Source organism: Delphinapterus leucas, chromosome 18 (assembly GCF_059928025.1).
Source record: "Delphinapterus leucas isolate spDelLeu-1000000601 "Yukka" chromosome 18, BTC_Dleu_Yukka2, whole genome shotgun sequence".
NCBI lineage: Eukaryota > Metazoa > Chordata > Mammalia > Artiodactyla > Monodontidae > Delphinapterus > Delphinapterus leucas.
In genome coordinates, this window is record NC_143146.1 from 61194405 (window position 1) to 61206666 (window position 12262).

General features: G+C 38.2%; 1 protein-coding gene across 6 annotated transcripts in view; it reads right to left on the reverse strand.

Annotated features, from left to right (window-relative positions):
- Positions 1-992: 992 nt before the first annotated feature.
- Positions 993-12262, reverse strand: part of RCBTB1 (RCC1 and BTB domain containing protein 1) — a 48129-nt gene continuing 36859 nt past the window's right edge. For all 6 annotated transcript variants that reach the window (XM_022574802.2, XM_022574798.2, XM_022574800.2 and 3 more), the window contains 3 exons: positions 11253-11404; positions 10344-10474; positions 993-3254 (listed from right to left, as the gene is read on the reverse strand). In XM_022574802.2, the coding sequence (XP_022430510.1) occupies positions 3114-3254; positions 10344-10474; positions 11253-11404 (424 nt within the window). In that variant the 3' untranslated portion in view covers positions 993-3113. The remainder of the gene's footprint in view (positions 3255-10343; positions 10475-11252; positions 11405-12262) is intronic.

The window sequence follows — 12262 nt, forward strand, 5'->3', positions numbered from 1 at the left end:
TAAAATGCCAGGCATTGTGGGAAATAAATGTTCTCATCCACACCACACACACAAACACATGCCCTCCCCTGGCCAACATTTCCACCTGAGGGGCCCTGGTTTATTTTCCCATTCTAACCAAACAAACTTGCTTATGGTAAAGTTCTGGAAGGCTCATTATTCCCCACCTCTAAGCCCTTGCTTGAGCCACTGACTGTTGTTTTGGAAATGAGCTAAAAGGACATTTGTGTTGCCCCCTATGCTGCACAAACATGACCTTCAGAACAATTGCTTCTCATACTAACCCTATTGGGTTTCCTCTCAATGACTTACGAAAAGCTGTTTATAAATGTTATGATGTTGTTAATTCCTAAACCTCTCTCCTCTCTCCCAATAATTTTTACATTCCTTGAGGATAGGGACCATGTCTCTCCCTTCATTTATAAGTCCCCAAAAGGATCCAGATACATTTTTCTACTGTGACAGTTCAATTGTAGTATCTTTCGGCAGGAACAAAACCAAAGCATATCTTCTGGGGTGGGGAGGATAACTGAGAAACAGCATGTTCATGGTGGTACCTGTTTTTAGTCTGATACCCAAGAATCACAGTACTGGGTTTTTTTTTTTAAAACTGTGGCAAAATACACATTACCATGTTAACCATGCTAAAGTGTACAGTTCAGTGGCGTTAAGTCCATTCACATTGTTGTGTATCGTCCACGCATAGAACTCTTTCCATCTTGCAAAACTGAAACTCTGTACCTATTAAACAATAACCCCTCATACCCTTTCTCCCAGCCCCTGCCAACCACCATTCTACTTCCTATGAATCTGACTACTCCAGGGACCTCATGTAAATGGAATCATACAGTACTTGTCCTTTTGGGACTGGCTTATTTCACTTAGCATAATGTCCTCAAGGTTCATCCAAGCTGCAGCATGTGTCAGAATTTCCTTCCCTTTTAAGGCTGCCAGATTATTGATTTTTGAGAGGGAAAAAATAACTCTACATGCCTATTTTAACAGATTGCTTTATTTATTAATATGTCACTCTAAACATTACATATATACAACCTATATAACTAGCGTATCAAACCTTGTTCCAGTAGGAAGTTCAAGAGTACATTTTAGGGCTACGTGAAGAAATACCAATACTTTGGCTTTCACTATTATATCAGATGAAAAAAACAATTCAAAGAATAGTTTTCATCTCCTGCTATGATTAACAACAATACCAAGTAGAAAAATAAGAGAGCATATTTTAAAAAAAAAACCAACACAAGATACTCAAGTACTTTCTGAGAGACTTTTTTCTGTTCTCTTCACTGAAAATATAGTCATACAAATTACTCAGTAATCTAATATGATAAGTGGTTCTTCACCTATTGGGAACTCAGTAAATATTTGTTTAGTGAATGAACTATCTACGGAAATGGATCTATGTTAATTTGTGCTTTTTTAAAGTTTTTTTTCAAGTAAGAGCAATAGTAAAGAAGTTCTTGTTTTGTCCAGATCATAAGCCTATAGACAGTGATTGTTAGAAACACTACCCATCATAGCTAATAATCAAATTAATGTACATTTATCAACCTAGTAAGAAAATTCTATTATGTTGCAGAACTAATTCTAACCTAATAACTCATTGGGCTTCAATCACTTGCAACATGGTCAAGAAAAGGGGGCTGGGACTTCCGGGTTTATTTCATCTATCAATGAATTTCCATCTTTGGGCCCTCACCCCCCAATATACACTTAGAAACATTGCTAAAAACAGTAGCTGCAGCATCTCTTCACCCTCTTTTTAATTGGGGTCTGAAAATGGATTCGGTCTCTAAATTCAGATGGAGGACCTTCCAAACATGAAAGAGTTCACTAAAGGAGCCCCCACAAATGGAAGTGAGTCCGTGGGCCAGAGAGCAGAACAAAGCTTTGTCCTTGAAGCAAGCTCAACGGGCACACATGATAAAACTCAGAGTTGAACACTCTTACTTCCCAAAGTCACATTTCATAACCAGACCAAAAAAACACCCTCATAATTTAGATCCTTTTTCAAAGTTACCTAACACAATTAAAAGGAAAGGAAAATCAAACGTGAAAGCTGGTGGCATTTCAAATAAGCAAAATGTGTGACAGCATTTGGCATAGATAAAAATCGATTAAAAACAAATTCTATTAAGTCCTGTAAGAAACTTGGTTTTAAGAACCACTTATTTGAGTCAGACGTAGCAGATCTGATGATTCAGCAACCACAATTCAGGAAGGCAAGAGTACATTGAATATATCACTATTTTCCTCTTATATGATTAGCATTTATAGGAGAAAAGGTGGGGGGATTTAAATTTGGGTTCTCAAATTTAACCTTAAGAAAACGCTGTTAGTAGTGGAGACTCTGAGTTATAAAATATCCACTTTCACCCAAATGAAGTTTCTTTCATTATCAAGTTTTCAGATAGTTCTACATTACGACTCTTTATGTACTTAAGTCTTAAGAGAAACCCTGACTAACCTAGAAATTCATCTTCACATAATTATCATTTCAATAGGCTTATATTAAATTGAATATTATTTTGAAGTTAAAAAAGTCATCAATAATGCAAATACACAAACAAAAGCCTCAGACAATCTTTTAACTATTCCTTCACAGTGAAGCTACTGAACTAGCAACTAATGCAGCCCTTCAACAAGCCCCCAAGTCAGCATCTGTCCTTCCCAGTGGGGCCTCTACACCTCTCACAGTTGGCACCCTATCCCAACCCCTGGCGTCAAAAGGGTTGTTGATATGCAAGCCAGGAGACTTGCCGCAAAGCCCCCTTTCCAACTTCAGGAGTTCCTCTAATCAAAACCAAACCAAACAAAAAACAAACAACCAGCTAGACTTTCACCCTTTTACAATGTCCCAGCCAAACGTTAAGGTCACATTTAAAATATACACATCTGGAAATAAGGGTTGTTTAAAATGGGTTCAGGAAAAGCCGTACACCCTTCCTGTATCCTTACCCAGAGAACTGTATCTCCATGTGAGCAAATCAACCTGATGGGCTCTTTTACCTGCAGAATTACATCACCCATAGAGCACAAACGACACACCATCACCAGCCCCAGAGCACTCACACAAAACCCAGCAGTCTTGGGCTTCAGTTCTTAAAGGCTCCACATTTACTGGCTTTAGCAATGAATTCCTTTAGCAGAGGGCCATCCATTTGCCAAAATGCTGCCGTCTGTGTAACTTCTGTCAAATGATTGATGCAAAACTTAAAGCAGAATTCTTCTAAATCCTGGACACACACAACAAAAATAAAAACAAGAAGAGGCCTTTTTTAATTAACTTTGAATTACTTCTCTCCAGCTCCCTCACCCTCCCCCAGAAGAGATTTGAGGCCAGAAACCTCAAACTAGGCAAACAAGTGACCACAGGTACATGTCAGAAAAATACAAACTATTTACTCACCACACAGTAAAAGCAATGGTTCCCCTACTCAAGTCTGACTCTTCAAAACACACACACACACACACACACACACACACACACACACACACACACAGAGTGGGGGGTGATTTCCTCATGGTTATCGCATAGTCTAGTCACTCAAAGACATGGTTTTAAAAAGCTGAAACAACTTTTGTCCATATCATATGTTTTACCACATTCAAGAAGTCAGAGAAAAGAATTAAGATGTGGGTCATTTGGTCCAAGGAAGAGAAGACTTTAAGAAACAGAAAAGTGATGAGAAATGGTCAACCTAAAGTGACACATTAAAAATAAAACTTCGAAAGACCTTAAATTCACTTTCATGCTCTCCTATATAAAAATGCCTTCATTTTTAAAGCCACAAAGAATAATTTACTACAACTTCCACCACGCTAATTTCTCGGATAGTCAATCCACAAAAGAATAGTCACAGAGACTTGACTTTTCAGTTAGACAAATGGAAGTTACCAACTACCAACATTCAGAGGGAGAGTAACATACACAAGTGGAAAACCAGAACAATTTAAAAATCTATTTCTGGGCTTCCCTGGTGGCGCAGTGGTTAAGAATCCACCTGTCAATGCAGGGGGCACAGGTTCAAGCCCTGGTCCAGGAAGATCCCACATGCCGCGCAGCAACTAAGCCTGTGCACCACAATTACTGAGCCCGTGTGCCTAGAGGCCACGAGCCACAACTACTGAGCCCGTGTGCCACAACTACTGAAGCCTGCGCGCCTAGAGCCCGTGCTCCGCAATAAGAGAAGCCATCACAATGAGAAGCCCGCGCACCACAACGAAGAGTAGCCCCTGCTCGCTGCAACTAGAGAAAGCCTGCGGCACACAGCAAAGACCCAACACAGCCAAAAATAAATAAAATAAATTTTTAAAAAAAGATCCATTTCTACCTATGCTAAGACATGCTTTCGTCTCCAGCAAAACTCTACTATATTGTTGTTTGTCCCTTCAAGCATTGCAACAGGGGCTTCCCTGGTGGCGCAGTGGTTAAGAATCTGCCTGCCAATGGAGGGGACACAGGTTCGAGCCCTGGTCTGGGAAGATCCCACATGCCGCAGAGCAACTAAGCCCGTGCACCACAACTACTGAGCCTGCACTCTAGAGCCCGCAAGCCACAACTACTGAAGCCCGCGTGCCTAGAGCCCGTGCTCCACAACAGGAGAAACCACCGCAATGAGAAGCCCGTGCACTGCGATGAAGAGTAGCCCCCGCTCACCGCAACTAGAGAAAGCCCGTGCACAGCAACGAAGACGCAACACAGCCAAAAATAAAATAAATAAATTAAAAAAAAAAAAAGTGGAACGTATTTACTAAATCAATTAGGTACCTGGAATGTACACAAAGATGAAGTCTAAGAGCTCAGTTTCTGTAACGTGGCCAACAATACTGAAGGTCAGTACTCAGAGTTCTGTCAAACTAGGATCTCAACAACTGTTAAACTGTAGGGTCTTGGCTTCGTGTTTCCCAGCCACCACTAAATGAGAATTTTAGGCAGGGTGGGAAAGGGCCGCGTCCGCATACAGAAACAGTCCTTTCAGACCCCTGCAAACAAATACTTCCTTATTCTAAGAGTCTCTTGTCCCTCCCCTCCAGGCATATAACTAGTAAGAGATAAACCACATTTAATGTCTCTCAGCCAGCTACTGTCAGAGTTTTATTCTCCAGATAATTGAAAATGCATTTAAAATGTTAGCACAATACCTGAATCCATGTTTTTTAATAAGAGATTCCCAGTGGGGTGAATGGACAGCTGAATGCTCGGGTGTATTACAATAAACTAAAATGTTAAACAACAGAAAACATTCTCTCTCTCACATTATTATTAAAGAAAAAGCACTACTCCTGGTATCATAACCCAATGGTTAATAAATAGCTCTAGGGACTAAATTATATCCCACGGAAAGATGAAAGTCATATTTTAATCTTGTTTATCAAAAATAGAAAACTAGTTTATCTACATATAACTTAGGAAGAAGGAGCCAGTCATAGCACAAAAAGTTCTTCAAACCATGTAATGTATCAGATAAGGATCTTTAAATATTAAGTTTTAATTATATAATTTCAAATTCAAAGGAGAAAGAGAGGGCACTAAATTCTGACACTGCAAAACCTTACCACTTCTATATCTGTTTATTTGGAATTAAAGACCTTGGTAGTATAATGAAAAAGAGAGTTTATTCAGTTTACTAACTGTATAGATTACCTTGAGTATAAACTTTAAGAACTTTTTTATATGGTACAGGTATACAAATGGTGCTTCTAATTACAAATCAGTTCATATACCTATGAAAATAGTTTTATCAAACTGCCTTCCCTTCCCCTCCAATTAGTTTGGAAACATTTCTCAGTACAGTTGATACTTGAAAAACACAGGGGTTAATCCAAGTACAATTAATAGTTGGCCCTCCACAATCACAGGTTCAACCAACCGTGGATCATGTAGTACTGTAGTGTTTACTATTGAAAAATACCACATGTAAGTGGATCTGTGCAATTCAAACCTGTGTGGATCAAGGGTCAACTGTATTCAACAAATGTTTAACAGTTTCAAGAACACTGAAAATAATCTAAATCTGGGTTGTTTAAATAACTAATTACACCTTGGATAAGGCAGAACTTGGGAAAAGGAAGCATTGAACACACTTGAAGAGAGAAACTGGAATTTGCACGTTCATTTGCCTGAACCAGAGAGTGGCACAGCCAAGCACATTCACTTCGCAACCTGAGCCAGTGTGCTATTGATGTTGACGTGTGGATTAGATAAACACCCTTCTGATAATTCTTAAATACTATAAAAACCTACATGATCTGTTCACCTCACGCTGCAAATGATCAGATCTTCAATTACCTAGAAGAAAATGCAACTCTTACCCAACTAATAAGTCAACTATAACAGGACTGCTGGGCTTAAAAAAAAAAAATTTCTAAGAAGGATGAGAAGGACCACTTGACCAGTAGATAGATGGTCAAGGCCATAGAATAAGAAAGTGGGGAAGGGTGTAAAATCAAGGAGTCTAATGTGGTATTCTTGGTGTTTTAGAAACCAAAGTCCATGTTTATATGACATTCTGTGGTGAAATTATTGTAAGTGGTTCTGGGGCAAATCAGATATCAGATTTGTTATAATTAATAAGGAAGATCAAAATAAAATATTGCTATTCTAAATTTACAAATTTGCTCCAAATCTTTAAGCATTTAAATTAAATTATTCCAATCACTATACACACTCTGAAAATAAGCTGTTTTTCCTTTCCACAGATTTTCTTTAGAAACAAAACACAGAGAACTGATGGTCTTAATATCCACATTTTAAAAATGCTAATGCAGCCTTCAACGGAGTTCTTATCCAGCCTTAAAATCTAAAATACATGAGAGTGCTAAGACTTCCTGTGGAAGGACACTTGGCCAGGGTGAGACCTCTGTGTCACAGGCCACCCTTGAGACACATTTCAGATGGCAGATACCGAGAACCACACCTAACTGTCCAAACGTGTTGTTAAAATAATTAGATAACCATACCCAAACACTATAGTCTCGAATTCACTTGATAGTATAGTTGACCCTTGAACAATGCAGGTTTGAATTGCGCGGGTCCAGTTACCCAGGATATTTTTCAATAGTACATACTACAGCACTACAGGATCTAAGTTTGGTTGAATCCACAGATGCGGACGAACCAGGGATATGGAGGGCGGACTGTAAATTATACGCGATTAATCCCTGCATCGTTCAAGGGTCAACTGCATATCAAGTACAAAATATTCCAAATCAAAGTAGGTTTTGATTTTGTTTTTTAGAATGTATTTAAGTGTCTCAATGTACTGGAAAAAAATTTTAAAGGTGCCTTCTCTCACTACCCAAAAAGTATTTTACAGTCTACTGATCACAAAAAACTTTTAATTTAACCCCTTGAAAAAAGAAATAAATGCTGACCATCTGGCTTTAGCACGAAGCTTTCCAATACTCATATCCCAAATCAATTTTGGAATTAGATTCCTGGCTCATATTTATTGCTTCCCACCAAAAGCAAAATTTTAAGACATAGCTGCTCAGAAAGTAGGATTTTCTGGAAAGTTCTCTATTCTGGTTAAACAAAAAAATTCCCCAACTGTTTCTTCTAATGTTCAAATAGACACAGAAAACAAAAATCTCCTGAAAAGAAACAGTATAAATAGAAGCATTTCAAAATATTTATTAAAAAAAAAAAGTTTATAATGTGATCAGAACTATCACGAGACAATGTTTTATATGCATTTTCTCCCTTGATGTCGATACTTATTCAGGTTTGTACTAGAGGAATATTTAAGTGCTCCTTCTCCAAGTCCTTCTTTACTTTATAAAGACATGCAGAAAGTTTGACAATGCATTCATAATGCAAGGGTTCCACAACAATTAGCTTATTTTTTAAAATCTCCACAACTACTGAGTCAATACATTTCCGCTCCTTTTATGTATGTCCATTTGCTTCAAAATTCTCTTGTTAAAAGGAGGCATGGGGCTTCCCTGGTGGCGCAGTGGTTGAGAGTCTGCCTGCGGATGCAGGGGACGCGGGTTCGTGCCCCAGTCTGGGAAGATCCCACATGCCGCGGAGCGGCTGGGCCCATGAGCCACGGCCGCTGAGCCTGTGTGTCCGGAGCCTGTGCTCCACAACGGGAGAGGCCACAACAGTGAGAGGCCCGCGTACCACAAAAAAAAAAAAAAAAAAATAGGAGGCATGGAGGAACCACAGTAATTTTTACAGCAAAGAGAAGAAACATGAGAGGCAGGTAGTCTCCATCCTCCCAGCATTTCAACCAACAGAGTGAAGGGAAAGTCAAGTACGGTCTCCAAGTTCAATGTCTGAAAACAACGGATTTTGCAGCTAATTTCCAATCTGTCTTAGGAGCAGTTTCCCATCAACTAATAGATATAGTAAGTGGGTTTTATTTTTATATTCTAGAGACTTCATTTATTTACTTTCTACATTCTACAGTATTAAGGAAATAAAACGTAAAGCTACATTAGTCGATTACATAACTCCCAACACAATCAAAACCATACAACCTAGAAAGAAGGCTTTTTGCCTTCTATTTTCTAATTTTTCTACAGTGAATGTATAATATTTGCGGGGTTGTGAGTTGTTGTTTGTTTGTTTTTACATTTTTTTTAAAAAAGCAGAACTTCATGGTGAGGTGTTTCAAATATTACACATTCATTCGTTCATTTAACTCAACATACATTTCTGAGTGCCAACTATATGCCCGCACTGTGACAGACTCTGTGGAAGCACATGTGTTTGTGGTCTCAAACAAGGGACAGCTTTTAATGTATCTATACTTGATATCAGAAAAGTGAAAACTAGTGAAGGAAATGATCAACCCGGTCTGGGTAGAAGTGGAATAAGGCATTTTCTATAAACTTTCTTGGGTAGATTTTAGCTGAAAGTGTGAAAGAAATTTCCAGCAACTCGAGCCGAGATATCTGCCTCTGCCCAGGTGGTTCTGACTGGTTTTGGTCAGCAAGATGCTAATCCCAAGAATATGGAACTCATCAGCACTGAGGAGGAGTATGGTGAGACACAGAGGATTCTGAAGTCAATCACCAAATGGACAGAAAAGCCATGGACCAATTTAAAATTACATCATTGGGCAGAAATAAAATCTAAAGAAATAGCATTTCTAATAAAGATGTTCACGATGACAAAGAAAGGGTAGGAAAAAAACTGTATTTCCATTTCCCATTAGAAATGATTGACTTTGATCATCATTCCATCTGTTGAAAAGGTCACAGAGAAAATCAGCTATATCTGACCTTACCAAATATTTATAATCATAACATAATCTGAAATAAAGGTAGGATACATTTTGAAAATGCAAGACATAATGGTCCATTTCGATCCCCAAATGTGACAAAGATAAAGTCTATCCACCACATCTCCAAGGCCACAGCTGCAGATCTTTGCAGGTGTCTGGTAAATTCCCTGATACCAGGTAATCTGCCTCATCATATGATGACAAAATACCTATAAGAAAGACTAATTGTTCCATTTAGGGTGCACACCTTAGCTAGACATCTGTAACTCCAAAACTCTTGCTCTTTGACTTTTATTCTTCATGAATATGTAAAACCAACCATACCAGCCTTTAGTTCACTAATTATCCTTCATGTATCCTTCACGTGGTACAATCTTCATTCAGTTCAACAAACATTTATCATGTGCCAGGCACAAGGCACACAGATGAATAAGATACAGTTCCTGCTCAGAGGGAGCTTACAATCTGATGATATCGTGGCTCTTAACTTAAAGAAAATGTACATAAATGTCCGAAACACAAGACTCCCGAAAGCTCATTCATTCAGAGACTCTCTAGAGATCCATCAATCAATCCAATATAAAAAGCAAACAAACAAAAAGGAGTCCAGAGCAAGCTCTTCACCCATGAGTAACTGTGAGTGATAATTAGACGATGATAGAATTTTCAGAGCATACACAGCTATAAATCACAGGGCAGCCTTGGTTTACGACAGGGGAGAGCTGGGGAGACAGCAAAGTGGATCTTGAGAAAAATATATTAAGCTGACCTGGAGAAATACTTGAAACTAAAATATGCTGTTTGTTAGTCCCATTAGATATGGCACTTTATATTCCAACCTGCAGTATAGCTGCTGGGACTTCAGTTAGCTTCCTATCTTAGGTAAAAATATAAGTAGAGAAACAACCGTTTTTGAAACTATGAACAGAGAATAAAGCAAGCCAGATTTCATTTTTTAGGGGTCAGTTCAATGATTCCCTACATAGAAGTGAAGTTGCTCATCACGCTTCTTGTCTCACACAAGAAAGGAGAAACGTGCTCACGGGGTGTTAAGGGCGGTTTGTGTTTCTGCTTATTACTTCATGTTACCTCTGCATCGTATCTGACCGCGGCAGAGAACAACGAAAAGGCATTCTCCACAGTGATTCCTCGCTTGATAATGTGCTGGCAAAGTTTCTTCAGTCTGTTTTCACAGTACGATGTCGCCAAATCCAAAAGACCTAAAAGTAAAATGTGGAAAGCTTAACTGAGGTTACAATCATTTCCAATCATTTATAAATATATATATTTCACTTTGGTGACGAGTTCTGTAGATAAATCAGCAGAAGCTTCTTAGGGAATAACACTGAATTTTATTAAATAAATTCTCTTTTTCACTCCATCCCTTCCCCACCTCCCAAACATACCTCTCCTATACTCACTTTATACAATTTCTTCTGTAGTACAAAGGAAGGGGAAAAAATTGAATCTCCCCCCTCATTTTGTTTCCAAAATGATATGCTAAATCCATTAGCAACTTATACTTCAGTATTAAAAAAGTAAAATAAGACCACAGTCTTATAGTGTCCATAATTATTAACCATATCGATACAATACTATCTTTAAAACAATTTTTATTGAAGTACAGTTGCTTTACAATGTTCTGTTAATTTCTGCTGTATGGCAAAGTGACTCGGTTATACACAGGTATACAACCTTTTTTATATTCTTTTCCATTATGGTTTATCCCAGGATATTGAACATAGCTCCCTGTGCTATACAGTAGGACCTTGTTGTTTATCCATCCTATATATAATAGTTTGCATCTACTAATCCCAAACTCTGAGTCCATCCCTCTCCCAAATACAGTACTATTTTTTAAAGGCATTTACTTCAGATCTTTCTTAAAAACCATGTAAAAACCAATAAACCTGAAACTTTTTACATTTCAATACTGTAAGAATACAGGGAGTTATATTTTTGACCCTGTGCCCTGGCCAGTCCCTATGTGGCTGGTACCTATGGCATCTTCAGGCGGCAGATCCACTGTATCTGTGTAGAGGTACTGGAGAAAGGCACGGTACACTGGGTAGGAAAACTGGTCTATTTCTATCACCTCCTTCATGTCCTCATTCCAATAAGACTGGAACATGGATCGAAAGTGCTCACACCTAAAACGGAACAGCAAAAGTTACCTAATTAAGTTGATGAAATCAGGGATAAACAAATATTATAGGTACGCTTAACTACTAATATTTGAGTAGTATTGGGTTGGCCAAAAAGTTTGTTCGGGTTTTTCCGTAAGATGTTACAGAAAAACCCAAATGAACTTTTTGGCCAACCCGATACATTCATTCCATGTACAAGAACCCAAACAGGCAAGGGCTTTTACATTCCGCAGGCAAGGGCTTTTACATTCACCTTTTACGTCCACTCACTTTCATTTTCTATACTGCCTATTAAATAGTAAGAATTATACATGGAGCCTGGAAGTACCTACCACTTCAACAGTACCACTGTTTGCATCTGATAGACCCCAGTCAGATCAAGTCTTTCTGCTTGCATGTTGTTTTTAAAAAATGTTGTAGAGAAGGGCATTTTAAACAATGAAATTAAAAGAAATTCAGAAATGAGTGTTCAAACTTTTGATATATGTTCATGTCATTCAAATGATTCATTTTTTGTGTGTCATGTAATCAGCATATTCTTAAAACTTTTTTAAATGTTAACTGAATTACATTTAAGAGGATTTTTTTCCCATTACCTTACATGACAATTTTCCTTCTTTTCTGACTCATCTTCAAAACAGCCACCACCCCTATTTTGTTCCTTTGCTCTGACCTGCTACCCTCCCTCTCCTCCCAAGCCGGTTACCAATTTATTTATAAAACACATTCACTAGAATAGTCACATATTTCAAGAAAACCTAAATAGGTCTTTTTGTATTGTATTTCATACACAAATCCACCTATATGAGGAACTGATTTCTTTCTATTTGTTTATTTATAATTTCGGCTGCATTGGGTCTT